The sequence below is a fragment of the Channa argus genome, chromosome 21 (genome assembly GCF_033026475.1).
Source record: "Channa argus isolate prfri chromosome 21, Channa argus male v1.0, whole genome shotgun sequence".
Lineage (NCBI taxonomy): Eukaryota > Metazoa > Chordata > Actinopteri > Anabantiformes > Channidae > Channa > Channa argus.
In genome coordinates, this window is record NC_090217.1 from 13,963,323 (window position 1) to 13,989,299 (window position 25,977).

Below are 25,977 nucleotides of genomic sequence, written 5' to 3' on the forward strand. Positions count from 1 at the left end.
AGTTACTGTCTCTCTTGTTGTCCACCTCTTTTCCTTTCAATGGCTAAGCTGAACTGAACTCTCTTGTAACAAAACCATTGTATGCATTGTTTCCTTGACAACTTATTTAAAAGGTACACTACAAAGGCAAACTATAAAGGCAAACATCAAAGCCATATGATGTCATTAATGACATCATCCGTATACTTAATCTAATTAACCTTACAATACACAACATAAACAAAAAACAGAGGAAACCCTGGTTGGCTCATACGATGCAAATGCAGTTACTTTAAACCTTACATTATTCATTATTCCTACCAAGTCCGAATGATGTTAGGGGTTGGGTGGGTTTAGGCACAAACGTGATTTGGTTAGATTTAGGAAAGTTCATATATTTGGGATGAAAGAAGAAGTTAGGTTAGAGAAACGTTGGTGTAGTTGTTATAACCTGTGGTCAAGGTAGGACGACAATCACGGACATCGTTTAAAATATAATAAAATTATGGCCTCAGGGTTGCATGCCTGTCCAGACTCATATTGTAATCAGTTCATCTATGAGTTGAAATGGACTCTATGAAACTATGTTGACAAGAAGGAGACAAATATGAGGACACAGTTTTTTTTTTACTCTTTTGTCCCACTGGTACTGCTGTTGGTAGTCTGACAACTTGTGCTGCCGGTGGAGAAACACTGGACTTAACACTGAGCCTTCATTACTCACCTGACTGTTGTAACTTCGGTGTCCACACTAGCTTAGCAGAGCCAAAATAAATATATTGATGACACTGAGACACAACAATGGAAAGAAATCTAAATGGAAAACTTGACTAGAGCCTGAAAAGATGACTTCAATCAACAAGTTACATGCATAAAACCACAATGCATTCAAAATATGCTGGAGGAGAAACGGTTCTAAACTAATTATTATGTATCATAACTCTGCAAACATAGGTTTCCTGCCATTGTTCTATTAGATTCATACATCTTAAGACAGCTTTTCAAAATATCAGATAGGATCAACAATTCAGGTCTTACGGTGTGAATGGTCCTGTGTCTCTCTCTCTCTCTCTCTCATAGCTCTTCTAAGTCTCACAGTGAGCTTGTATATCAATACCTTGGCCATCTTTTCTTCTCTCCCTCCTCATTTCTGTGTGACGAGGAGAGAGGAGAGGCCAGAGTGAAGAGGCACAAGCCCCTGTGAAGTGGCTTTATCGTGGGGAGACACGTGCAGGCAGAAGACCCCATCTGAAGACTGAGTGGCAGGCTGCAGAAGCCATTAAGATAGAGTCGCTATCTCTTGCTGCCAGGGCCCTCTTAATACAGACGTGGGGCTCGGGCCACTCTCATCCACACGCACGCACGCACGCACGCACACACACACACACACACACACACTTTTACCCTGTGGTACTAGAACTGACATGCAGTGACATAGGTGTAGACATGTGCATGTTCATTTACACATACAAGCAAGTCTTTTTCCTTGTCTCTGTGTGTCTGTCTTGTCTACTTCACCTCCCCAAGTCCATCAGTCCCTGCCTAGACAGAGAAAATGAACAGATAACTGGGCAGGTAGACAGGTAGAGGTCAGGAAAATTATGAAATTGCTCTCTCAGCCACTTTTAGCACCAAAGTATGGTGGTGTAGGAAATGTGAGCTTAACTGTACACCGGGCAAGTTTGGGACATCTAGGTACATTATGACTATAACTAAACAGATATTATTTATTATATTAAAGGTTTTTATTATGCTTTTTATACAAGTTCACACACTAAATTCACAGTTACCATATTAAAGGGGAGGTTTTGAATATTTTGGACTTTTAAAAAAAAATTTGCTCATTTTCTTGTTGACGATAGCTTTAGTTGGCATAAAAACTGGAATCAAGGGGAAGCAGCCTCTAACCTCCTGAGTCTTGAATGCAACCAGTGGAGAGTTAGTGCTATCAGCCATTGACTCAACAGAAATAATTTAAGAATGTAACTCGAAGTAGAATTCAACCTAATCTGTTAATTAGCGAGGGTCAAATGTGCTCCGAAGCTTGTGTTGGAACTCAGGGGAGAGCTAAGCTAGTTGTTTCCCTCCGTGTTTTCAGTACTGCGCTAAGTCCTGACTCCATACTTCTACCTCACATTTAGCAGTGTTTAAGTGAAAAAGTATATTTACAAAATGTAATGTATCAAAATGAATTGACTTAAATTTTATTTGCTCTACTTATACATACAGACACTTCGAACTTTCTTTAGTAGAAAGCAGTTCCCATGAAAATCAAGGTCTGTGGATTATCAAGACTAAAGTGACGTTACTGCCGAGTGTTGTGAACAACACACATTAAATTCATTTGATGGCCATTATGTTGGTGGGTGCAAGCAGAAATTGGAAAAAATTATTCAAAATGTGGACAAATCCAACCAAAACAATTTACATGGCCACATATAATCAATAGTGACAAGATTAAAATCACGGACTTTATTTTAACATTAAGATTTTCCGTTTGTCATGACTAATGTTTTTGCCCATCTATACACCTGGTGACTCAAACACAGTCATAATCGAGGTTTTTCTTTTTTGTTCTTGATGCTCACTGTTACTGTACATGGTCTGCAGTGTGTGTGAGTGTGTCAAAGACCTCTCCATGCTGCCCTTCTGCAGCGAATGTGCTGCTGTAACCACTGTGGCAAACATTGAACTGTAAACAAAGCTGTTTTCTTCCTCAACAATGGCTGTGTGGAAAATTAATTACCAATCTGTACTCTTTGTGCAAATCTTAACTCATTCCTAATTAGCTGGATTTTTTTCTCCTCTCCTTGAAAACATCAAGTCAGTTAATTATGGCTGAGGGAAAATAGACTGCTTCTGGTGTCACTTATTTATTAGTAATCTTTGGTGCTGTGAGAGCGCGAGCGGCTGCAGTAGACAATGAAGGAAGTGAATGAAAGGGAGTCTGTGTCACAGCAGGGTTAATGAAACACTAGCCTGGGAAGATAAATAAAAACTGAATGATTTAGAAAAAAATGCTCACTCCAGACAACATGGAAACACATGCATACAGACGCACATAAACATAGACAAGTGCACAAAACTACAAAAACTTCTACTCTGCAATCAGCCCGACTACCTGACTTCATCACAGACAATGGAGACTTTTCTAAACTAAAGGGTCTGACTGACTGAAACAACAAAAGAAAGAAAATATGTTATTCAAGAAGTGGCTTAACATATAGGCATCAAGGCTGTGGCTATAATGGGAGATGGAGATGCTAATCGTGTAAGGCAGTTAGATACACTGCAAAGAACTGTTTCTGCCACTTACTGTATATGGACTTTGGCCAGATTGGAGCAATACCGTGTGCAGCACACTTTAGTGTAGTCAAGGTTCTTTCACTCCTTCCTGGACATGTCATGACAAGGTCGCGCTACCTGGGGCAAAGAGACACAGCCAGAATATTTTGTAGCAACTAAATGGCTTTTATGCTCTGGTAAATGGACTCCACTTATAATGTGTTTTTCAACCTAAGAACTGGGAAAAAAAAATCCTTAAGTAAAATGATTATTGGCTGACTGGAAGGTTTAGAATGAAACAAAGCAAAATCACTTAATGATGGCTAAGAGGTGGATCCCCAGAATGATTACAATTACAAATGTCTTCTTGCTGGAAAGTTTTTTTGTTTTTTTTTACAAAAACTCCACTACAGCTTCATCTGCATGTTGTGTGTTTCCCACAGAAGTTGGGTATCTACACAGTTCAGTTCAGTGCATTCTATTAAAACTAGTTCACAGATAGACATTGCAAATTACTGTATGACTGTTTTAATGAGACACAATAAAAACAGATCTGAGAAACAGCATATAATTGTTTAGCTTTGACTACTGTTGATGCGTGGAGCAGTCATCATGAACTTTGAGGTCAGGTTCCTCTGACTTTCCAAGTCAAACATCTGACATCAGAGAGTGGTCTTGTTAAAATGTGCAATTGGGAACTCAGACATTCCAACTTCATAATTTAAATAAAATACGCCATAAGATGAAAATGTCTACAGCCACTGAATGAGCCCTGAGGCGACTTTTGTCAACTGCCAGTTCCAAGTATAGGAAGAACTCAAAGCTGGGGAAAACTTAGTCCCATGGAAAGAATTATGTAGCTGAACAAACTAAAAGTTAATTCCAGATCTCATTATATCACATAGATGGGGAATAGAGGAATGTTTTTAAATATAAGAATACGGCGGATAATCACTTTCAGTCTCCCTGAGCTTTGTTTTTATCCCCAGGAGCTTATGTTCTCTCTCTACCTCTTCATCTGCCTCTCCCCTCCACCTCCTCCATCACAATCACCCCTCAGTTGCTATCTTTTTCCCGCTTTTTATTCTTCATTTTTTTTTTGCATCTAGTAACCCTCCACCTTCCCCCCCTTCCACCTCAAAGCTGTCAGGATGTTGCCTCCTTCGGTCTTTGGCTGAATGGGGGGATTTGGCAAGATTCCCTTCTCCTTGCTCACTGCAGACGATTTTTTTAAGAGCACACATGTTTATGCACCAAATCTCTGCACTTTGTGTTTCTCCACGTCAAGGCACAAGCTCAAACCTGGATTGATGCACTCTGGCAGCCCCCTGTGTACTTTCTCTGAGGGAGATGGGGAAAGACAGAGAAAACAGAAGAAAATAGAGAGTGAGAGCATGAGGAAATCTAGAGTGAAGAGGAAATGATTTTCTGATTTTCTACACAGGCTTTGTGTTCCTGGAAGGCTGTTTATATGTGTGTGTGTGTTTTTAATTCCGTTGGTGAGAACAAGAGGAGAGGAGATTGTGCTATCCACTGCCTGAGGGCTATGCTGAGCCTATATATTTAAGCCCCCACTGTTCCTTGCTTAACAATAACGCCTACTTCTTTTAATTCAATTCTGTCATTTTGTTACTAAGTAATCCACTTCCATTTTCTATGTAACAGCTGGAGAAATAAATCTAATCTTATCACCCAGTCACTTATTGGAGACTGGGTGTGAGGTTTGATGCTTAAGAGTTTTACTTCGCTATTTTTTTCCCCTTTTGCATCTGCATGGCTCTTTGTGATGTAGAACAAAGACGATGGAATTGTGGAAGCATGTCTGTAGTTTACAGAAGGGCAGGTAGGGCAAGGGGACATGTGTGGAATAAGCCTTTTTTTTCTCGTGCGTCATAAAACGTGTGCACCCGTGTGTCTTTGTGATATGTGGGGTTTGTGTGATGATGGAAGGTGGGTAAATTGAGATAAGACGTAAAAACCCACACTAGATGCCAGACAGTGACAGTGAATGAAGAGAACAAAAGATGAGGAAAGTTTAGAAGTTGAACATTAGAAGTTGAAGTTTAAAGCCACTAGCCAGAGGGAATGTGGCCAAGTTTCTGAATCATCTTACAAACCAGCAGCCTCCATTAGACATGGTTAATGGAGGGTTGTAAGATCTTTGGCCTACACCCACACATTGTCATTACCAGACCACAACTCACCACCTATAATAAAATACATTTGCATCCAATTTCAATATTGGTTTAATGTGTAGCAAGTGCAGCTTCTTCTGTGTGTGTGTGTTTGTGTGTGTGTGAACTCCTAGCATGTGGTACAATGAAGGCTGTACAAAAATGTCTCTTATGTATATTGTTTATGCTTTAGTGTAAACTGATTTGAAGATCATAGTAAAGCCAAAAGAACAAAAAAATAAATAAAATAAAAATTAAGATCTACAGTATAAAGAACTAGAGGCCATGTAGAACAGAAAAGCCTCTTCACAACTTGTTGTATGTTTAGCACCACAGTACTTTCGCAGCTGTACTTTGGCTTATTTAGTCATAAGAAACTAAAATTTCGTTCTGCTCTGATTGTGTTCTAGTGTAAACACAATCAGAGCATGGTTTCCATTGAAATTTAGCTCAAACCTAAACCCAATTTATAGAGGATCCACAGAAAACATAGCTGAACAGCTAGTTGCTCAAATTTTTTTTGCACAATTAACCATAACAGAAGAGATGGCCCAATGCGACCTGACTGAAAGAACACAAAGAACATTTTTCTTATATTTCTGATACATCAACATTTCCACTTAAGCATAAATGTTTTATTTTTTTTACAATTTTATCAGTTGTTTTCTTTTGTGTTTATAACTTGACATGTATTCGCACAACGTCAGGATGAAACTTAAGGTCTTCTGGATTACTGGTGATTGGATGACTCTTATTCTGCACGTTAATACCTCCACTTCACAGCAGGGGTAGGCAATCCTGGATCGTCATTGCCACTGTCCTGCTTGTTTTCAGGGATATTATCTGGTATATTCACTCAATCAGAAGCTGGAAGGTACCATCTTTGATGAGAGTTGAGAGGGCAAAGACAAAGTGAACTGGTAGTGTATCTTTCAGCGTCTGACTGTCTGAACACATCTAATTCTAGTAATTAGCAGTAGGTAGGGCATGGACAGCTGGAAAGCAAGCTGGACGGTGTCTATCGAGGACCAGGGTTGCCTGCCCCTGCCCTACATAATCTTGCTACGTGGTGATAAACCATATTTTGACAAAGTTTGTTTGTGCCTTACTTTACAAGAGCTCATCAAATTATTGGACTAATGCCCTTATTGGACATCCTTAACAATGATGCATCAAAAATCTTTAACATAAGTAAGGATAACAGTGGGTATGTATCAGGAGCAGATTAAATTCACAAAAAAGGACTCGGAACTTACAATATCAGCATTAAAGGTAATTTACCTGTAACCTAACAGCTCACAGCAGAAAAGTTGATTTAAGGACATAATTCACTTTCTTGACAACATTATGTGTTTTTGTACCAAGTAAGTGTAGTAAGCTCCTCCTTTCTCAGCAATTCTAGTCTTAGTTCTTCCATCTATACTCCAAACTTGGCCATTTAGCAATATTGCCAGCTCACTGTGACTTTGACCCTACACGTTTACAAGTGACTAAATTTGAATGTTGGCACTTTTGGAGTTGAAGATTCTTAGTTTGGAACTGTAGTTTCAAGCCTAAATTAAAAAAACACAGCCAGCAAAGACTAGGCACAGCTACGTGAATACAGAGACATCATCCTGTCAATGGTAGTTATTATGCTTGTGGTTTTATTGCAGTTATGAGAAGGCAGGACCAGCTTATGTTGCTGTGTCAGTTTATGATCTTATGTCAACATACAATCCAGCGTAGTGTTTTGCATTTTAATGTCTGTCACAGAAACTCTTGTTACCACTACTACCAATGCTACAACTATGGTGCCCCCAAGCCCCCCTTTTCTCACCGTGGGAACACACTGGCAGACAGATGGTTAAGCCCACCCTTGTGATGAGTGGGAAGGGTGGGAGGTGAGTGGGGTGGTTGCGGTGGTGGGGGTTTGATGCAGATGGCACAGAGGGCATCGCCAATCAGCCTACATGCACACACACAGACACATTTACACAGAGGAATAAAGTGAGGAGAGGGAATGAGCTACACGCATAAAGGAAAGTGGCAGTAGGAGATATATGATGTATAGATAGAAGTTATTGGTGCTTGTGTGAGTCTTGTGTCTACGGGTGCATTGTGTCCTGCGTATGTGCCATGGCTGGCATCTATCTAGCATGGCACACAATGCCCTGGCGTCGCGTTGGCACCTCTGCCCACGCCGTGCCACACTGAGAGGCACAGTGAGGCCTGCCAGAGGGGCCTGGCAACACAGTGTGTGTGCCTCTGACTTCATCTACATCTGAGAGCATGTCTTTGAGGTTTATGCATATATGTAAATGATGAGTATTCCTATCAATTATTTCAGTACATGTGTGTACTGATGATCACTATCTTTTCTCTAAATTCCCGCCAATCCGGGCACTTTTTTAGGGATTAATATGAGCAAAAAAAAAACTTTTTTTTTTTTTTTTATTGAATTTTATTGTGCTTTGTCCATCTCATCCTGCTAATTTTGCAGTGCTGCTGTGTTCTATCACATCAGGCTTTACAGTGTAACATCCTGCTGCATAAGAGAATGATAATTTGTTTAAATCTGAAAAAAAAAAATAACTGTACAAACTGGAGGGTGACTCTAAGTTCACCAAAAATTGGTTTGTTAAACTTGAACTTATCATTAACCAATGGAACCTTCAGTTAGCATTGTTTTCAGCCTGTACTGACGCTTAACTTACCGTTAAAAAGAACAGCAATGGCAAGATTTTTCATCTGTTGCTATGAAAAGTAATTTAGTTAAATACTGGTTAAACGTGTGTGTGTGTGTGTGTGTGTGTGTGTGTGTGTGTGTATATATATATATATATATATATATATATATATATTTTGTATGTGAAAGATTCTCTCTGTAACAACCCTGTGCAACATTAAAAACACTGAGTGTACCTAAAAATCCAGCAGGGGGATACAACTTGGCTCTAGATGATCCCATTATATCAGTTACAGATGTCCTATTGGCCTAGTTATTATTTATTTGCATATTATTAATATTTGTATAATTATTTTTTAATCAGTACATGCAGTACTTGGATCTGTTATGTATCAAAATCAATATTGGCAGATACCATCTATTAAAAGGATAAGATTTCTATCGCCGCCAAGAGGAAACAAAATGGATCAGGACAGTATAGTTCAAACTTGTGACAAAGTAACCTGCATTATACAGGCTGCTTTTGAAGGTGTGTGTGTCTAAGCAGGCATATACTGTGACCCCATCTAAACACCACACACACCAATACATGTACCGGTACCCCCTCTCATTAGAAAGACCCGACCCTGTGTCTCTAATGGCTAAGCCTTTGATATGCAATGACGACTAATTCCCTCCTGTGTTCCATTCTCTGCAGACAGTGGAATCATTAGACTACGGACATGGACAAACACACACACATGCACACACACACACACACACACACAGAGGGAGAGAGAGAGAGATTTGTCTGAGCAGGAATCTAATCATTTAAGCATCCAGAGGTTCTGATTCTCATCTGTCTTCACCTTATGTTATGATTTGTCTACCGGGGGACTCCTCTCACTTGTAATGTAAATAGAACAATATTTACATAAAAACATTTGAATTTATTAAAAAAAAACTCTTCTTCTTGATGTGGAATGCATGCTTTTGCTCTTTAAGGCAATACGTTGACGCCTAATTTGGTAGCTGCACTGTCCTGTATGCATAAGTTATTCTGCCATCAATCTCACGCTGTAATGAAAGAGAAAGATCCAAATATTCAAATGCTTATATATATATTTTTTTTAAATACAGTGGGGACAAACAGGATGCAATGCCAGCAGCTGCCTTTGTTGTTGCAATTATCACAGAAAGTTCTCTGTGACATTAAGGCTTAATGCTCAGGTGTGGAGCCTCCAAAAGGTGAAGGTACAAATATTATTTTATAGAAACTCATTTAGCCTCCAAAACACAGAGGCTCACAGAATATGAATGATTACATTAGAAATAGTGGTTCAAGTGACCACTTATGAAAAAAGCACCTCATTTCTCCCTCTCCTATATTTTCTTCTTCTTCTTTAGCAGTAGTTGCCCTCATTTACCCCCCCATTGTGCCCTCACCCCTGTTGTTATATATTGATCTGTTTACTTCTCTCTCACCTGTCATTTCTTTCTATAGTCTCACCATCTTTCCCTCTCTTCCTTATCCACCCCTAATGCCTTCGCTCTGTTCCTAGATACCCAATCCCCACTTAACCATAACCTGATACATGAGCCTTGTCTCCTTGACTGCTTCTTCTGTCTCTCTTTTGTTGTATCTTTTCCTAATCCCACCCTCCATTACCTTTTTCCCGGATTCCTGCCTATGTTGCTTTGACTTCTCTGTCTGAGCTTGTGCTTTTCTTTTTTTCCCCTTCATCGTCTTCCCCTCCCCAGTTCTGTTATCAGTCTATTACTGTGTCCTCAGTTCATTCTACAGCTATTAACCTGGTGAACAGCCTGACCCCTGCTGACCCCAGCCAGCTAATAAAGCTTACACACTCAACTCAAACTCAGCCAGTTGTATTGGCACAGCTCCTTGGTCATGCCCATCTTCTTTCACCCTCCCTCTACCCTCCTACATCTTTCCTAATCATATTCTGTATGTGACACTGCCTTTTTTGGGAAGAACTAAAGAGTACAATAGGTAGACTTGTGTATATAGATACAGAAAAAGGACAGCAAAATAAAATAAAACAAAATTTACACTTAAGTGCCGTGTTTGAAGTACAGGATAGTCACTGGAGAACTTTAGGATAAAAGCTTGATCAAACTACCAGATCTGCAGTATGTGATACTTACGAAGGGATGGTGTATAGTGACACTGAGTCAAACAAGGGGCTGCTATTAACAGAAAACTTGGAAAGGCTTTGTTTGATACTGACAACAGGCCTGGAAATGTGGCCATTAAAGTCTGACACTAGTGATGGTTGCCACAGTTACCACTTTTCACCACTGCCTCAGTAGGTGAAGGTGAGAAGCCAAGGCTCCGGTCAACTGTGGCGCACCACTCTGTGATGGGAGCAGGCAGAATGAGAGCGAGAAAACGGATTCTTGATGAGAGGAGGTGATGACAAATGCAGGGGAGGAGCCAAATAAGGGGGGGGGGGGCAGTCATGTAGTGAAAGCTGATTGGCCACCCTTAGTGCCACTCCATGTCTTTCCTTGACAGTTACTGATTGCTCAGCTTGTATCATGAAGCTGACATCAACTGTATTTCATGTTGCCAGGTTGCCGTTTCTGACAGACAAAAATGCTTCAAGTTATTTCCTGGTTAGGTTTTACTAAGCACTCTTCAACAGGCAAGATATTTAAGTATTTGGGATATCAATCATAATCATAAAATGAAGTAATCATATAGTTTATTATCCAAAAGAGACCCTGTCGATTCACCCTATTAGGCATTATACATGTCACTATACATTCAGAAAGCCGAATTTGACAATTCTTCCCTAAGAAAAAATGTCAGTTCAACTGCTTTCACACATACACTGCCACCCTGATCTTCTCTACTCTGTACCTGCGGGAGCTGCATGTGAGGATGCAAACGTCAGGCGCCTCAGACATTAACCGGACTAGCTAGCCTGTGTGTGGATCTAAAACCACTGAATTCTAAAAAAAACAACTTTCTCAATGATTTGTTGAGGTTAGTTAGGCACAGTTGTTAAGCACAGTTTTATCTGTGTTGTTTAAAAAAAGTAGCAAACTAGCGTGAAAGGACTATCTATATGATAGCATCTATATGGTGTTTGGTAGCAAACAGATCCCTTTTCTATTAGTGGCAGTATTAGTTTATCTTGTATAATATGTCAGTAAACAGCTGTCAGTGTCAGCTACAAATCCTGGTTTTAAATATGAATCATTTCAGTTTAGGTCACACTTTGCCTTAAACCTTATCCAAAAGTTGCTTTATGGGTCTGGACAAATATCAGTCCAGATTTGGAGTTATGGCTGATGAGGGAACAGTGTTCGTCCAACTCAGTGAGACTAAGGGCTACGTGCTCTCAGCTATGCGTTTTCCTCATCGTGCACAGAAAAGAAGGTTAGGGGAGTAAATTTCTGCTAGAAATTACTTCAGGTGCAGGGAAATCAGTGTGACCCATTGCTGGTAGAATAGCCAGAGCAGACAGACTGGTGAGCAAATACCTCTCAGTAAGCACTGACATAATGGCCGCTTAATACCTTTGTCTATGGCATAGGGGTAATTGGCACTTTAGCAGCATGTGTTTTCATGTTCATGTGCTTACAGTACGTGTAGGCTATGTGCACGTGTGTATCTGCATGGATATGTACATGTGTGTATTCACAAGACTGTGCTGCAGTTACAAGTGAGTGAATGCATTAAAAGGGCTGTTGGAGAGCCCAGCTCGCTCATTGCCCGCGATAATGAGGATGTTTTCTGTCTTCAGTTCAATCAGCGCTCCCGGCTCTCTGAGACGGGAGAGCCTAGCAGATGCACGGCACGTAGCAGATGTGTGCTATTGGAGTGACATCTGAAAGTAAAACTCTAGAGCCTTTTTACGACATTGTTTGCTGCTGTTTAGATGCCCGCGATTTCCTGGCGCCAAGCGATGGTGACAACGGCAACTTGGGGAACAAGAAAAGGCGGAAAAGAAAAAGGGGGAGAGAAAAGGAAAAAGGCAAGGAGAAAAAGGGAGGAAATCTTTGGCAAGGGCCTCATCTTTGAAGTGATTTGGAGAGAGATGACATGCAAAATTAGAGAGTAGCGTTTCGCCCTCTCCACTTTGACTACACATTAAACGCAACAGGGAGAAATTTTCCCCACAAAGATAAATGGCGCGGGGTGCGCGCCGTGGTCCCTAAACAACACAGATTACCTTGTCTACGCATTTTCAGATTCTGTTAGAATTTTGAGCTGTTTGATTAAAGTTTTTTTTTCTTGTTTTTTTTTTTTTTTCAGATGCAGGTACATACAACTTTCCAACTATTCTCTTCTAACTTTTCAAAAGCCGAAATGGGAAAAAAAAAACAAAAAACTCCTTTTCTCTTCAGTCATCTCTCATCCAATCAAAAGCAGATCCTTGGCCAAAACACTTAAGAGGAAAAAAACATACACAAAGCATTTGTTGTATACAAAAGGCAAGATATCTGAAAGCGTAAATGGCTAGAATTTATACATGGATTTCCTTTATTGTAGGCTATCTAACAGGGAAAATTTTTAATTGTACCCACACTGTTTCTTTGGCTTAAAATCACAGGATGTGAGACTGCTACAGTATGTACAGCCAGGTTCAGATCCTATATATGTTTATTCGTCTTCATATGGTACTGTATGGCACCATATCAGAGCCATTTGGTTTTCTAATGCTTTACTCAAAAACATTTGCTATTTACTATTTATTGTGGTATGGATTTAACACAGGTCAGTTCCACAAGACTTTAACTTCAGGAGTAATTACTTCCAAACAAGATGGTTACAGTAAGTAGGCTGTTTCTTACAATACCACGCAACACTTTCTACTGTTTGGACTAAAGGGCTATTAAAAACAGTACAGATTGCATGAAAAGAGAATATGTTAATATTGAGAACATTAATATAACAAGAGCATGTGGAGAAAAAATGAGAGTTTTCGCTGAGGCACCACAACCTCAGGAGGAGAAGAAAAATCCGTTTGCTGAAGTGACTAAATCTTCTAGCAAGCTTCATTTTCTGCCCGAAAGACAGTCAAATTATCCACAAAGAGACAAACAATTATTCATGATGAAGACCCAGCACAAGAAAAGTTTTCTATGCATTGAACTAATTTAGATAGTGTGTAGGTAAACGTGGGATTCGTTGGCAGTCTCCCTCGACATAAGAGCATTCCTTCTTCACACGAGCGCACACGCACATATTTATTTGTGCCTTTGAGACCGATGCATTGTACGAGCGTATACGTATGGTGTGAGGCTGATCTAGAGGGAGTTTTATTGTTGTGCCCACGGGAGCAGATGTCGCTGGCACTTACTCAATACTTTCTCTCATTCTCTTGCTGTTTGCTTCCTCACTGTGTTGTTCCCTCTCTCTCTTTCTCTCTCCATCCTCGTCTCTGTTTTTCTGTCTCTCCCCAGTTTTTTTTTTTTTTTTTTTGCTTTGACCAGATGGAGAGATGCTCTGCTCCAAACCTTTCTCACTCAGGATCACAATGCTCTGAGTCATGTGAGCCAGTCTGCTATCTCGTTCTTCTCTCTTTGTCTCTTTCTATCCATAAGAGCTCACTCTCCCTCGTTCTCAGTGTCCTTTTCCTTCTGACAAAGGCAGACAAAGGCCTTTCATTTCTCCTAGGCTGCTTGTGCTCTGTGTGTTTGTACTGTACCAGACTGAGTTCCCTCTGTCATTGTATTCCCTCCTTCTCTTTGCAAAGAAGGTGTCTAGGGGCCCCAGGGCCCCGCTCTGAGACAAGGGGCCTGCCTCAGCACAGTGAGGGAGGTGGCGGAGGGTGGGAAGGGTTGGTGTGGTGAGTGAGGAAACGAGGGGAAGAAGAAGGAGGAAAAGCGGCAGAGTATATTATTTCATTAAGTACTTTGGAGCTCGACAGGGATTGGAGAGTAAAAACCAAGAAAAAAAAATCCAAAGCAGCTCTGTGTGTGACAAGGGCACGACCTCCCACAACCTGGGAACTCTATCCACACATTGCGCTGCTTTCATCTGATATTGGGGGTGTGTGAGAGCTCTCAGTCACTGGCGCTGGCTGGCTCTCTGAGGGCGCTAAGCTTTTTAGTCAGGGCCCACTGAACGGTGGAAAAGGTGGCGAGAATGATGGAAGGGAGGGACAGAGAAGGAGGGAGGGAAGGTAAAGTGACTGGAGTTGAGGGGGGGGCTCAGGGTAGGTGAGGAGAGGAGAAGGGGGTTTTGCCTGAGCCCCGGTAAGACAGAATTGGGCATTGTTGCCAAGCAGAGCAGAGCAGAGCTAGTCCATTCTGTTGATCTGAGCAGGATCCCGGAGAAAACAAAACTGCATTGTTCACCGCAGATGGAAGCCAGTGTCTCCTGGGTAACAGCATTAATCTCCCCTTTTCTCCTGCTTCCTCTCTTGTCGAGGCCATAATCGGTGGGCTCCTTTCAGCAGCCGAGCCAGCCTCAAAGCCCAAGCTCCTAACTAGCCTCCTAATTAGCTGCAATTACAATGAAGACAACATGATGAGATAATAGAAATTTGCAAAATAATGACATACCACGGGAAAATATTCCTCCTCCCCAAGCACCATTTTTTTCCCTCCGGGAGAGGCACAATGGAGAGCCGGGGCCCTTTTCTGAAAGCGGGGAGCTCAGAAAAAATGGTGGCGCATTATGTGGCATAGAACCCTATTGTCTGCCTTCTGGTTGCTTCAATCAACAGGCCATTGTCTGGCTGCTTAAATCAAAATGACTCAAATACGGGCTCCGTAATGATGCCCTCTCAGCACTGCATACTGAACAGAGAGACAGATTGAGGGAGAAGGAGGCGACGAGGAGAGAAAACAAGAGGGAAAGAAGAGAGAAGCTAATCATGTGACATGTTACAAGGGGTAAAATAATTATAACAAAGGTAAGAAAAAATATCCTGTCATCAAATAACCTGAGAGAAGCTTTAAAACCAGACGGAAACAATAATAAAGGGAGTCTGAGTACCAGCGATGAATCACTGCTGCTGTTTTCATCTGGGCTCGTTAGATCACATTAAATAGTTGTCAGAGTAGGAGAAAACATGACTCTCTGAAATCAAACACGACTCAGAGCAAGGCAGCCGGAGAAAGACAGAAAGAGGCAGGAGGGGCGAAGGATAGAGGGAGGGAGGAGATGGAGGTAGACAGCAGGTGGTAGTCATGCACAGAGCAACATTTTTAGCAACTCTGATCGGCAACAAGGAACTAGTAGTTAGTTACTTTGCTACGCAAGTCCTGTCTGGATGGAGCAGGAAATTGGTGGTCTGGTCACTAAAACAATAGTGAGCTTCAGTCAGAAGCACTGTCTGCCTGATTTTGTTTCTCCACCTCTATGCTGAATCACAAGCATCCTCTTGGGGTTTCTATTCTCTCCTACACACATGACATCAGCTGATCAGATTCATTTGAATTTAAAATATTATTTGAGCAAATAATTAACACACGATTTGAGTTGTTCTCACCTGTCTTCAGGCTCAGCACTCTTCATAACCCTTGACTTCTAGCAGCTCTTTGTCTTCGAGCCAGCGTATCTGACACACAAATACACGGCCAGACTGACATATTGACAGACAGATAGTCAGACAAACATGCAGACAGACAGAGAGGCAACACACATAAGGACAGACAGACAGGCAGATGGACAGAAAATCAAAGGTTAACATTCGGGAGAGAGGATTAGGACAGACAGCATTTGTGAGTTTCTGAGAGTGTGTGGATCAGTGTAGCTTGCGTAATCGTAGTAGACAGAGTTTTTATGAAATGCAATGTTTGTGTATGTGAACTATCTGTGTGGAAATTGAGTTCAGTGTGTGCCGTGGTTGGAGTCTTGATTGAATTAGAGTCATTAACGCTGGTCTCTGGCAGTTTTAATCACTGTGGTCTCATTACTACTGCAGCTTAGCACTCTCATTACACACCAAAATGGACAAACATATAAACTGTATACACTCATAATAAACACACATAAACAAATCTAAATAAATGAAGAAACAAAAAACTGTAATTAAAAATTGTAATTACTATCTTTAGCAACACTTGTGAAGTTGACTACATTTGTTTTTCAGCTCTTCAGACAAGAAAAACAAAGACTTGAACTGCCATAAGACACTTTCAAGTCCAGAGCACTGATGAGGTTTTTAGCTCGGGGTCAGTTTTTTGTTGAGTTAAATAATACTTGTGAGCTAATGTACTTTAAAGTGGAAAGTGTGGTTGAATCTGAAAAGTCTGCACAGGTGTCCCATAATGCTGCCATAATTGCATCTGAAATGTGATCCTTTAGGTGTCTGATCTGTAAAGTATTTAAAAGTTATACATGCATTTAGGACATACAGTCCTAAATGCAATTATAGTATGGCTCAAACATTATAATTAAAACCTTCGGAGAGTAGCTTTTCAATACCGATGTTTTTTACAACTCTGAAATGATATTTGTGCATTAACAGTTAGGCTTGAGGTACCTGCATCCCAATATCACAACTTGTCACAGCTCAGATGAAACTAGAGGCAGTAGGTGATGATGTTAAAAACTTTAGTGCAATCAAATTGAATGACATAGGTTTTAAAGCAGAGGGTGAAGGGGGCTCAAATGCAGAGGTATTGCAACTTTTAAAACTGGCAAGCGCAATGCTGCTTCCTCCTCCCAAACACAGAGGAGTCCCGCGTAGTAATTAGCGTGTGTCAGATAAGTTGACAAGCTCGTTAACGCGCTGCATCATCCGATAGCGTCGCCTTTGTTTGTGTAGGCTTCTGAGAGAAAGTTAGCAGTCTAATTAGCATAATTACAACTGCTGATTTATAATGCTGTAATTAGCGAGCAGATTTCTGCATGTTGTCGTCTGATGGAGATACATGGTTGCCGAGGAGGAGGTTTGAGAGGAGATTCCCTTACACTGTACAGTACGTCAAAAAGACTAAACACTCTATACAACTTTCTATTTCATACATGTTTTGACAGCTCAACTTACTACACAAACAGTAAAATTAAGTGAAGGTAGACTTTCCAAGATTACCACAAGATTTGCTAACTATAGGAAGAGTAGTCTCTATTTGCATACATAAGTCAAAAGAGAAACCTCCAAAACGTTTTAAGATGATGGTGTGTGTTTGATTGAGAAAACAAGAGAGAAAAGGCAACAAAGAGGCCCAACCTGTCTGACCACTTGGCCTTAATTACAGCAGACGTTCACAGTAGGTCAGTGCATTAGTGCAGTTACCTCTGATCACTACTGTAAAACCCCTGGGTCAGTAGATTACCACACACACACACACCCACAGACCTAATGTACTGACACGTGCAAAAACACACAATGCAGGACACTGTCAGGCGATCTTAGCAGCTTCCTGGGTGATGTGGGGTGAAATCAGGGTCAAAGTTAATCGCTGTGCCAAACCAGCTACTATTGTACTGTGCTGAACAGCATCATCTGGAGAAGGGGGGCGTCCTGGTGGCCCAGCAAGCTAAAACATATTTTGTGTCAGAGGCTGAATAATTGAATCTTTTCACGCTGGGTAATTTTTCAAACATGTGTGCTTGTTTGAAGCAGAGGATCTTTCCTTGCCCTCTCATCAAGATGCCTTCCATCAAACAGAGAAACAGTCGAAACACATCATTTAAAATAACAGCAAACACTTTGGTAACCAAACGATGCATTTTTAACTCAATATCTGCACAACACAGACATTTATTTATCTGCCAAAATAAGCTACACTTCCTGTATCAGTGGTTGCCCAGCATTTGTGATTCCTTGAAACGAGGAAGATCCTTTACCAGAGGTTGATTATGTCTGAGTTACGTATTTTTCTTTTTTTTCTTTTTGCATTTTCTATAAAAACCTACTTCAATTTAAATTGTTTTGTTGTATCTACTTTGATGTCTTAAAATACAAGTTTTCCTACGTTCAAGTGAGTTCAAACGCAAATACATATTGCATCTGTGCAGGTGTTTACATGTGTTTACGTGTGAGCTAGATCTTCCTTGACAAAAATCAGAGTTAGCTTTCACCACAATCACAAACAGCCACACGGGTCCTGGTAAAGTAAAAGCCTGATTGATCTGCTTCACCCGCAAACACTCAAATTCCCACCTGCTGTCTAAAACAGGTCAACAGAGTGGGATGTGGGCATGTGTGCTGCTGTTTATCTGCTACTGTAGGTGTGTGTGTGTGTGTGTGCATGCGTGTGTTTGTGCATCTAAGTTCTGGATTGACTGCATTAATTAATGCAGTGCAGATGAGTCCCCTCTGAGCTGTCTAATTAGACATTAGCATGGCGATGTAATTACCTGAGAGGGCTCAACATGTTTTACTTAACTACTCTCCCTCCTGCATGACAGACCTACACGGAGCAGGTAGGGCTAAAACTGAGTATGTGTGCAACCACCTATGCGCATGTACTAAATGTGTGTATTTGATTGCTTTATTGCGTGTAGAGATGGTTGTATGTCCACATGCTCTTTCACATACGGCATATACAGCAGCAGTAGCAGCAGTAGAGGGTGATGACCTAATTGATTTGCTCCTAAAACATGCACCTCTGTATTCTTGCACTCCTATCTCTTTCTCTTCTCGTCTCAGCTTTTTTTTCCCCACAGTGATACATTGTAGCTGGTCATCCTTTTTGTCTGCGTACATTTTCCAGCACTTTCTAGTTTCGGTCGAAAGTGCATTAGGCCTCTGTACGGAGCAACATGGGTTCGATTCTTGATCAATATCCACCACTCTACTGGCAAAAAAAAGATGTGTCTCTGCTCTTCAGTCTCCAAAAGCCTCCCTTCCTCTTAGTGAGAAGAAAGAGAGCCCAGATCTGAGGGATTGTTTGCCAGCGTTGTCATGGCAACCATCTTTGCCAACCTTGACACTTGAGTTCCATTGTCTGAGATCCTGACATTAGATAAATAAATTGCACAACCTTTGTTACAAACAAGTAGCCAAACACACACACACACACACACACACACACACACACAAATATATAAATTCAAAAAATAACAGATGCAAGCCCTTTATATACAAATCTAAAAACGGAATGTATAACCAATGCGCTTCATGCCATCTGTATGAACAAACACACAATCTTAATCATCCATACACACGCACATGCGTGCACACATGCATACACTGAACTAATACATTACAATTTGCCATTTAAAAAAAACAAAAAACAAAGAAGACAGTTGGGCCGAGCCCAGAGCAGACTGTCGATACAATCCGTAAGACAACAGATTGTGAGAACCCCGTGAACTCCAATACAGCCTGCAACACACCTCTCAGAAGCACCAGGAAGAAATCTATGGGTCGCTGCAAGCATTGTCTTCTTATCTGTAGATGGTTCTGTCCTGTTTCCAATAAGGATCAATAGCATTAGCATGTCTGACAGAGAAAGAGAGATAGATAGGAAGCAAAACAAGAAAGAAAGAGAGAAAGAGATGTTTGCTACCGCTGCAGGCTAAATAACACACTAAATATATATTTGTTCCAAAGTTCTTATATACAGCATTTACACATTTGAAATACTTTAAACTCAGCATTTCGTTAAAAAAAAAAAAAAACACTAAAAATAACAAGTTGGAGCACCAATTCTGGTTTGCTGATGATCTGACCGTATTTTTGCTCAGTTTTGGTCTCCACCTATTCCTGGTCTTAAATACTCTATTATGTTCAATAATCAGTTGCTAATATTGCTGGAAAGGTAGTGTGAGGTTTTCAAAGCTTTTCTCATGAAAACACTGACTTAAAACATGTTAATAGGAGCATTAATGGGATGTTTTCACACAGACTCAGGAGCAAAGCGGAGGTGTTGGATATAAAAATTCTATTACTAATCCTTTTTATTATTATTATTTCTCTGATACTACAATATCATATTATTATATTACAAAATTATATAGTATAAATCTTCTTTCTTATCATCCCAGAATTATCGTACATTTACAAATGGCTTAATCATTTGTCAGTATTTTAGTATAACAACAAAACCCAGTCAACCCAGTCAAGGATGGTCTATTGCTTCTTTAGAAGGACAACAATTGGATGTTTTTAAATTGTCCTTCGGCCCATCGGGGCAAAGATTAACAAAAAAGTAAAAAGTTATAATTCCCCAGCCCTGAAGTTGAAATGTTGGTGCCTATAGCATGGAGGCTAAGAGAGAATGTTAATGGAATCATGAAGGGGCTTATCATGTGAATGGGAACAATAATGAGAAGACAAAGCAGAGACAAATCCATTGTAAGTGAGGTGGAATTATGTCGGCTCAGTGGATTATAAAAGGCCTTGATCCAGTGGGAGTTGAAAAACATGGCTTCTATTCTCACACTTTTTCACACATAGGCATACACACAAATGTATTAATACACATCCAGTACAGTATGTCCGGAGCTCGTTTGTGCTAATACACACTAATATAAAAACACATGCGCACACATATGCATATTATTGAACTGCACATCTCACACACACAAACACACACAGACAAAAAAAGTCAAATCTTCATAACAACTCGTGCTGCCAGATAATTGAATTAATTCAGCTGAGGAACAACTTCACAGATTAGCGACTTAACTTTTCAATAATAAGAAAAAATTCAGCCATGCACGATAATTACATTTGTCTCAAATGAGGGCAGCCGTCAAAATGTATGTGCATTGTCGTGCATCCACACGCTCCCATGCACATACATATACACAGACGCCTCCACTAAGTGGAGACATTTGCAGAGAAAGAGACACAGAAAAAAAAGTGAAGAAATCCCTGCTTTGGTATTTTCGCATATCCTGAGGAAAATTCAGTTTTAAGTAAACCTGTGACACACTGACTTGTTAAAATTGTTATGATTCTCTATTACAGGACTTGTATCATGTTTAACATACATACATAGTGCAAAATGATTTTACAGTAAGGCTGAACTCTGTATAAGAGGTTAAGAAGAGATGTGAAAGATGATATGGATTCAATCAGCCTCATATCCTTATTCTGCAGGTTGTTATATAATCCTAACTCAGTACGCTTCAAACAATGTGCATCTTCAACTATTGAACAATATAAAATGGCTTGACCACACACATTCCTAGTATTAAAAACCTACCAGGCAGGTAATCACTTAAGTTCACATCATGCAGTGATTTGCGATGTCTGAAATGCTATAATGTTAAGAAACTTCTCTCACAACTTTATCACCTACACGTGTTGCTTACTTTTTGTGTATATAATCATGTGCAGCATGATGAAAACCTTCAATAAAAGTGTGCACTGTTAATGCCATTAAGGGTTTCATTGCCTCTCAATTATAGTATATTATCAGTTTTTCTTGACAGGCTCAATATACTGCAGATGTCTAAATATTCAAGTATTTCAATATTAATGTAATCATTATCATAGGAACACTAACATAATCTATAAATATTAAGTGCAAAGTAAACAATGTGAGTGAATAATCGCCACATGCGGTATAGGGGCGCGATACACCATGCCAAACATCTACTGCTGTATCTGTCAGTGTCTAGCCATTGGAGAGCATCTGTCGCCCCAGTTGTTGTGATGTGTCCCACACCGTTGGCATTAGTGAGACCCCTGTCAGCACCTTTTCGGCTAATTCAGCATCTGGATCTATTGATCAGAGAGACCACTCTGATTGGCTGTTCAGCTTAGCAAAGAAGACAAACCAAAGTGCCAAAAGCAAGCACAATGAAATCTCTTCTCATTTACATCCTCATTTCATCTGAACATTCTAATATGAGAATATGTTCTCAACAATGTGGCGACAATGTCTGGAATAAAGAAACTGAAGACAGATAGATCTGCATGAGTCAGTTGGCTCAGCCATTATACAAATTTTACTCAGCAAGCTCCATAGAATAGTCTGGATAATATCTGATTGTGCGTGTGTAAATAGAGCAGATAATTATTCAGGGAAATCATTGCGAGCAGTCGGTGTTGTTGATGTCTGTATCCTGCAACTGCAAAAGTGGACAAAGACACTGACCCCATGGCAAAGAACACAATTCCACAATTCCAATAACATGACAATAACAGCAATGACTAACTGGTGAGACGACTAAAATCACCAATGTCTTAAGTAAGGGCAGATATTTAAATTGTGAAATGAATTTAGGGAACAGCCCACGACTCGAGTGTATATGATTGATGATGCTGTACACACAAAGAATGTCCGGAGCTGATTCTCCAGATATGTGAAAGAGGCTTAGGACTATCTCTGCAATAATAATGACTAAATACTGAGAACAAATATAGCTACAGTTAGCCCAATGGGGAAACTTACTTCTGCTCAAAGCTAAGTTATATTGTACTCAGCAGTGTATAAGGATGTATTGCCTCCATTTGCGTGGCAGTAAACTCAGTTAAATGTAAAAGCCGATTAGATGGGAAAAGGCGGGTTTTTTGGCATGTCAGACTTTAGACTTTAGAGAGTGAAGATATGGCTTTTTTTTTTTATAACCGTACTGCTGTTTGACCTCATGCTTTCATGTATGTATAAGGGGCAATGGACACCTGGGCAGGCACATGTAAAAGACTTTTCACACCCCCTCTTTCAGATCAAGACCTTGTTATTTAGGTATTTCTTAATTAGTCACAGTTGTATTTTCTCTATTTTTACAGTTGTTGTTTTTCTTTTTTTCTCTCTATTCAGCCATATTTATGCATTTTGCTATTTTGCATAGTTTTATTCATTTTGTGTCTCTCTAAGTGTTTTGCATCTCTGCCATCAAGTCACTTACATTTTATATCTCTTAGTTTTAATTTAATTGTTTTGTGTCTCTTTGTAGTTGCTTTGTAGTTTTGTAGTAAATTAATTTATTTTCCAAAAAGATATGATGACAGTGAGTTCATACAATCACTATGGCCCAGGGGCCCTTTGAACAAGTGCCTAATGGGACCGTCCCCTAATCCATCCATGTCTGCTTTTGGCAATGCACTAAGCCGACAGACAAACATTACAGGAAAGTGTATACTGTATATTTTTTAAAAAACAATGGGCCTATATAATGTAAACCTGCATGTGAGCAACTACACAGACATTGTACAGGTTAAAACAGAAGTGTTTCTGTCAGACTAACCCCAGTTTAAACCAATTTACAATCTAAGCAATAGACTGTCACACTAATTCCATTTTGTTTCTGTCTTTGTGGGGTCACGTGGCTTTTAAAATAATAGCAAATGGCCATACTTGTACTGAAATACACAGTGAACAGTCAGGTACAGGGAGGTGAGAAAGCTGCTAACTAGAGAATATTTTATGGCCCCACAACACCGGTTTCTGAAAGTACAAAAACAAGCCATAAAAATTCCAGAGGGTGTATTGAAATCCTCACTAGACACCATTCCTCCCTCTTTCCCACATTCTCCCTCTCTATCCCTCTCTCTCAATCCGCTGTCTCTCTCTTCTATTTCCATCTATTGTTGGTACAAAGAATCCCATTCAGGCCCCAGTGTCTTCTCTTATGGCAGGCAGCGGTAGGCTTAATGGACAATGGTCACACAGAAACAAAAGCCATTTTATTAGGCTGCAGAGTGACAGAGAGTAATGAAGTGAGAGGGAGAGGAAGATAGAGAGAGTGACACTCAGCGTTCCGCTGTGGCTGGACTCACATCTGGTGGCCATGTGTGACCGGAGCAGCGGGGCTAATGATGGGCTTCCTGAGGCCAGCTCAATTAGGCCAGGCCTCACCGGACTCCCAGAGAGAAAGGCAGAATGAGAGATGACTATCGACATGGTGGTTCACTATTTATGTATTTGTGTATATAAGTCAATCTGCAATATATATAATCATTTCCTACATTGGATATGTTTGTGCACGACCGTGTCCAATGTCTACAAACGATTGTTGTCAGACATTTGTGTGATTGTAAACTCTCACTGACATAATCCTTAGTGCTGTCCTCTTTATTATTTGTACCAAACCACACTTCCCTTCAACACACATACACAAACATGCACACACACACACACACACACACACACACACACACACACACACACACACACACACACACACACACACCCCTCCTGAGCAGGGGAAAACTAACTAACAAGCCGTAAAGCCATTAACAGTTAGGGTGCTGCTTTGATGGCCCAACACAATTTTTAACACACTAAAAACTATGCAGGAAGGAGAAGAAAAATGGCTAAAGCCTGAAACTATGTCCTCAGGCGTGTGTCCGTGTCTGTACTGTAATGCGATGTCTGTTGTGTGTCCTACATTGTGTACAACTGAGAAACTAATCACATGGGCTCCTGTAACAGAACCATTCCTTAGTATTCTTGACTTGCAAACTGTTCACCCCAGAAGACACACATCGAAAAATACAAACCTAATAAAGAGCAAAGAAAAGCTCGTCTGTCTCTTAATACTGGCGTAATTTGATGCCAATCCTTTTCATAATCACGTGTTACTGGTCAGATGTGTATAATTAGTGATGCATAAGCAATTGCACAAGCAAGTATTGGGATCATTCGAGGCTTCCAGTTTTAGAAAAGGGACATAACCACACCAATATGAGATTAATGTTTTAGACATGATGCTAATCCATGCTAAGCAAACTGAAACTGAAAAGCTGGACACCAAAACATACAAAAATGTACCAGCAAATCAAATTTATTTCACTTGATTTTTACCGAAATAGCAATGTGCACTGGAATTTGTTGTTGCAATTTACGACTACATAGTAAAAACTTGTTCAAATCCCAAAATAAATTGTAACACACATATTTTGATGATTTTTAACACAAGTCAAAAGCAAAGTCCTAACAGTAGGTAGCCATGCACAGCTTATCTGTTTGCATGCAGGGTTCACCTTACAAAGCTGTAATGCCTTTAGCCTAAGGCTTTTCAAAAAGTGTAAGAATATTTCAGTAGGGGGAAAGGGGAATTCATGCAAGCTGTAAAGGTACCTTACAGTGATCTGCATCCCGAAATAACGTAAAAAGAAAATCATCTCTTTGGAGTTGTAACTCAATTAGAGCTGAGCATTCAGCCATCTTATGCATATACAGTGTTTGCATTTAGTGTGACTAACACTTTCTGGACATTTTCAAATGTCCAGGGCAGATTAAAATAATAAAAATGTTTCCTATAACTCTAGAACTTCCATTAGAAGTGTGTAATGTTTTTTAGTATCAAGGTAATACATTGTTTGTTGTCTCCACATCCATGAGTGAACTATACAGACAAACTGCTAATAACTATAGCAACTTGCATGCTTGTTATCGTGACAACTAGTGACATAGGCAATGTAGTTTAATATAGAAATTAAGTTTCAGAGGGCACACTGAATTTGGTTGATGACAATGAACTGAGCCCCAAAATCTCTGCCCACATCAACCTCAATGGTTCTCTCGCTTTCTTTCTCCCTCCAGCAGTAAATCAATAGAAGTCAACTGGAGTGTTCGATCCCTGTCCGTTTTCACTGGTTTCCTTTGTGCCACTTTACAGATGGTTTCCGTGGTTACATTAGCTCCCTGTGCGAAGAGGAAGTGGTTCTTTAGCTGGGGAATCACAGGTTTCAAGTCAGACCATTACTGACTCATGCCATCAAAAGTTGATTATTGTGTCTGAATGACTCCTACTTTGAAAAACAGGCAGTTGTATCAGTGTTGCACTACAGGTCTGGAGGTAATACTGGATAATTGTGGTGGTAAAGTAAGATAATGGCACCATTGCTGTGCTATGGGGATGTTCAAGTTTAAGGCTGGCGTGCGAATATGGTCAGGTTGGATTGGAGAACATCAGTTCTTGAAATTGAAAACAGCAGTTAAAAGAAACTCTTACCGTACCCGTTTTGGAGCTTTCGACCATTTTAGATGGTCCTCATAGTAAGCATCATATTTTTACACACTATAACTCAAGATATTATTAAAAGAAAAAAATTA

The 25,977-nt window shown here is 40.2% G+C and overlaps 1 protein-coding gene across 2 annotated transcripts in view; it reads right to left on the minus strand.

Moving 5' to 3' along the window:
* The window catches only part of sox5 (SRY-box transcription factor 5), a 206,959-nt gene that overhangs the window by 91,550 nt on the left and 89,432 nt on the right, over nt 1–25,977 (minus strand). Inside the window, exon 1 of one of the 2 annotated variants that reach the window (XM_067490293.1) lies at nt 15,558–15,649. The exons of the other annotated variant lie outside the window; for it this stretch is intronic. Coding sequence (XP_067346394.1) covers nt 15,558–15,583 — 26 coding nt within the window. The 5' untranslated portion in view covers nt 15,584–15,649. Of the gene's footprint in view, nt 1–15,557; nt 15,650–25,977 lie in introns of those variants that run through there. 2 annotated transcript variants of the gene reach the window in all.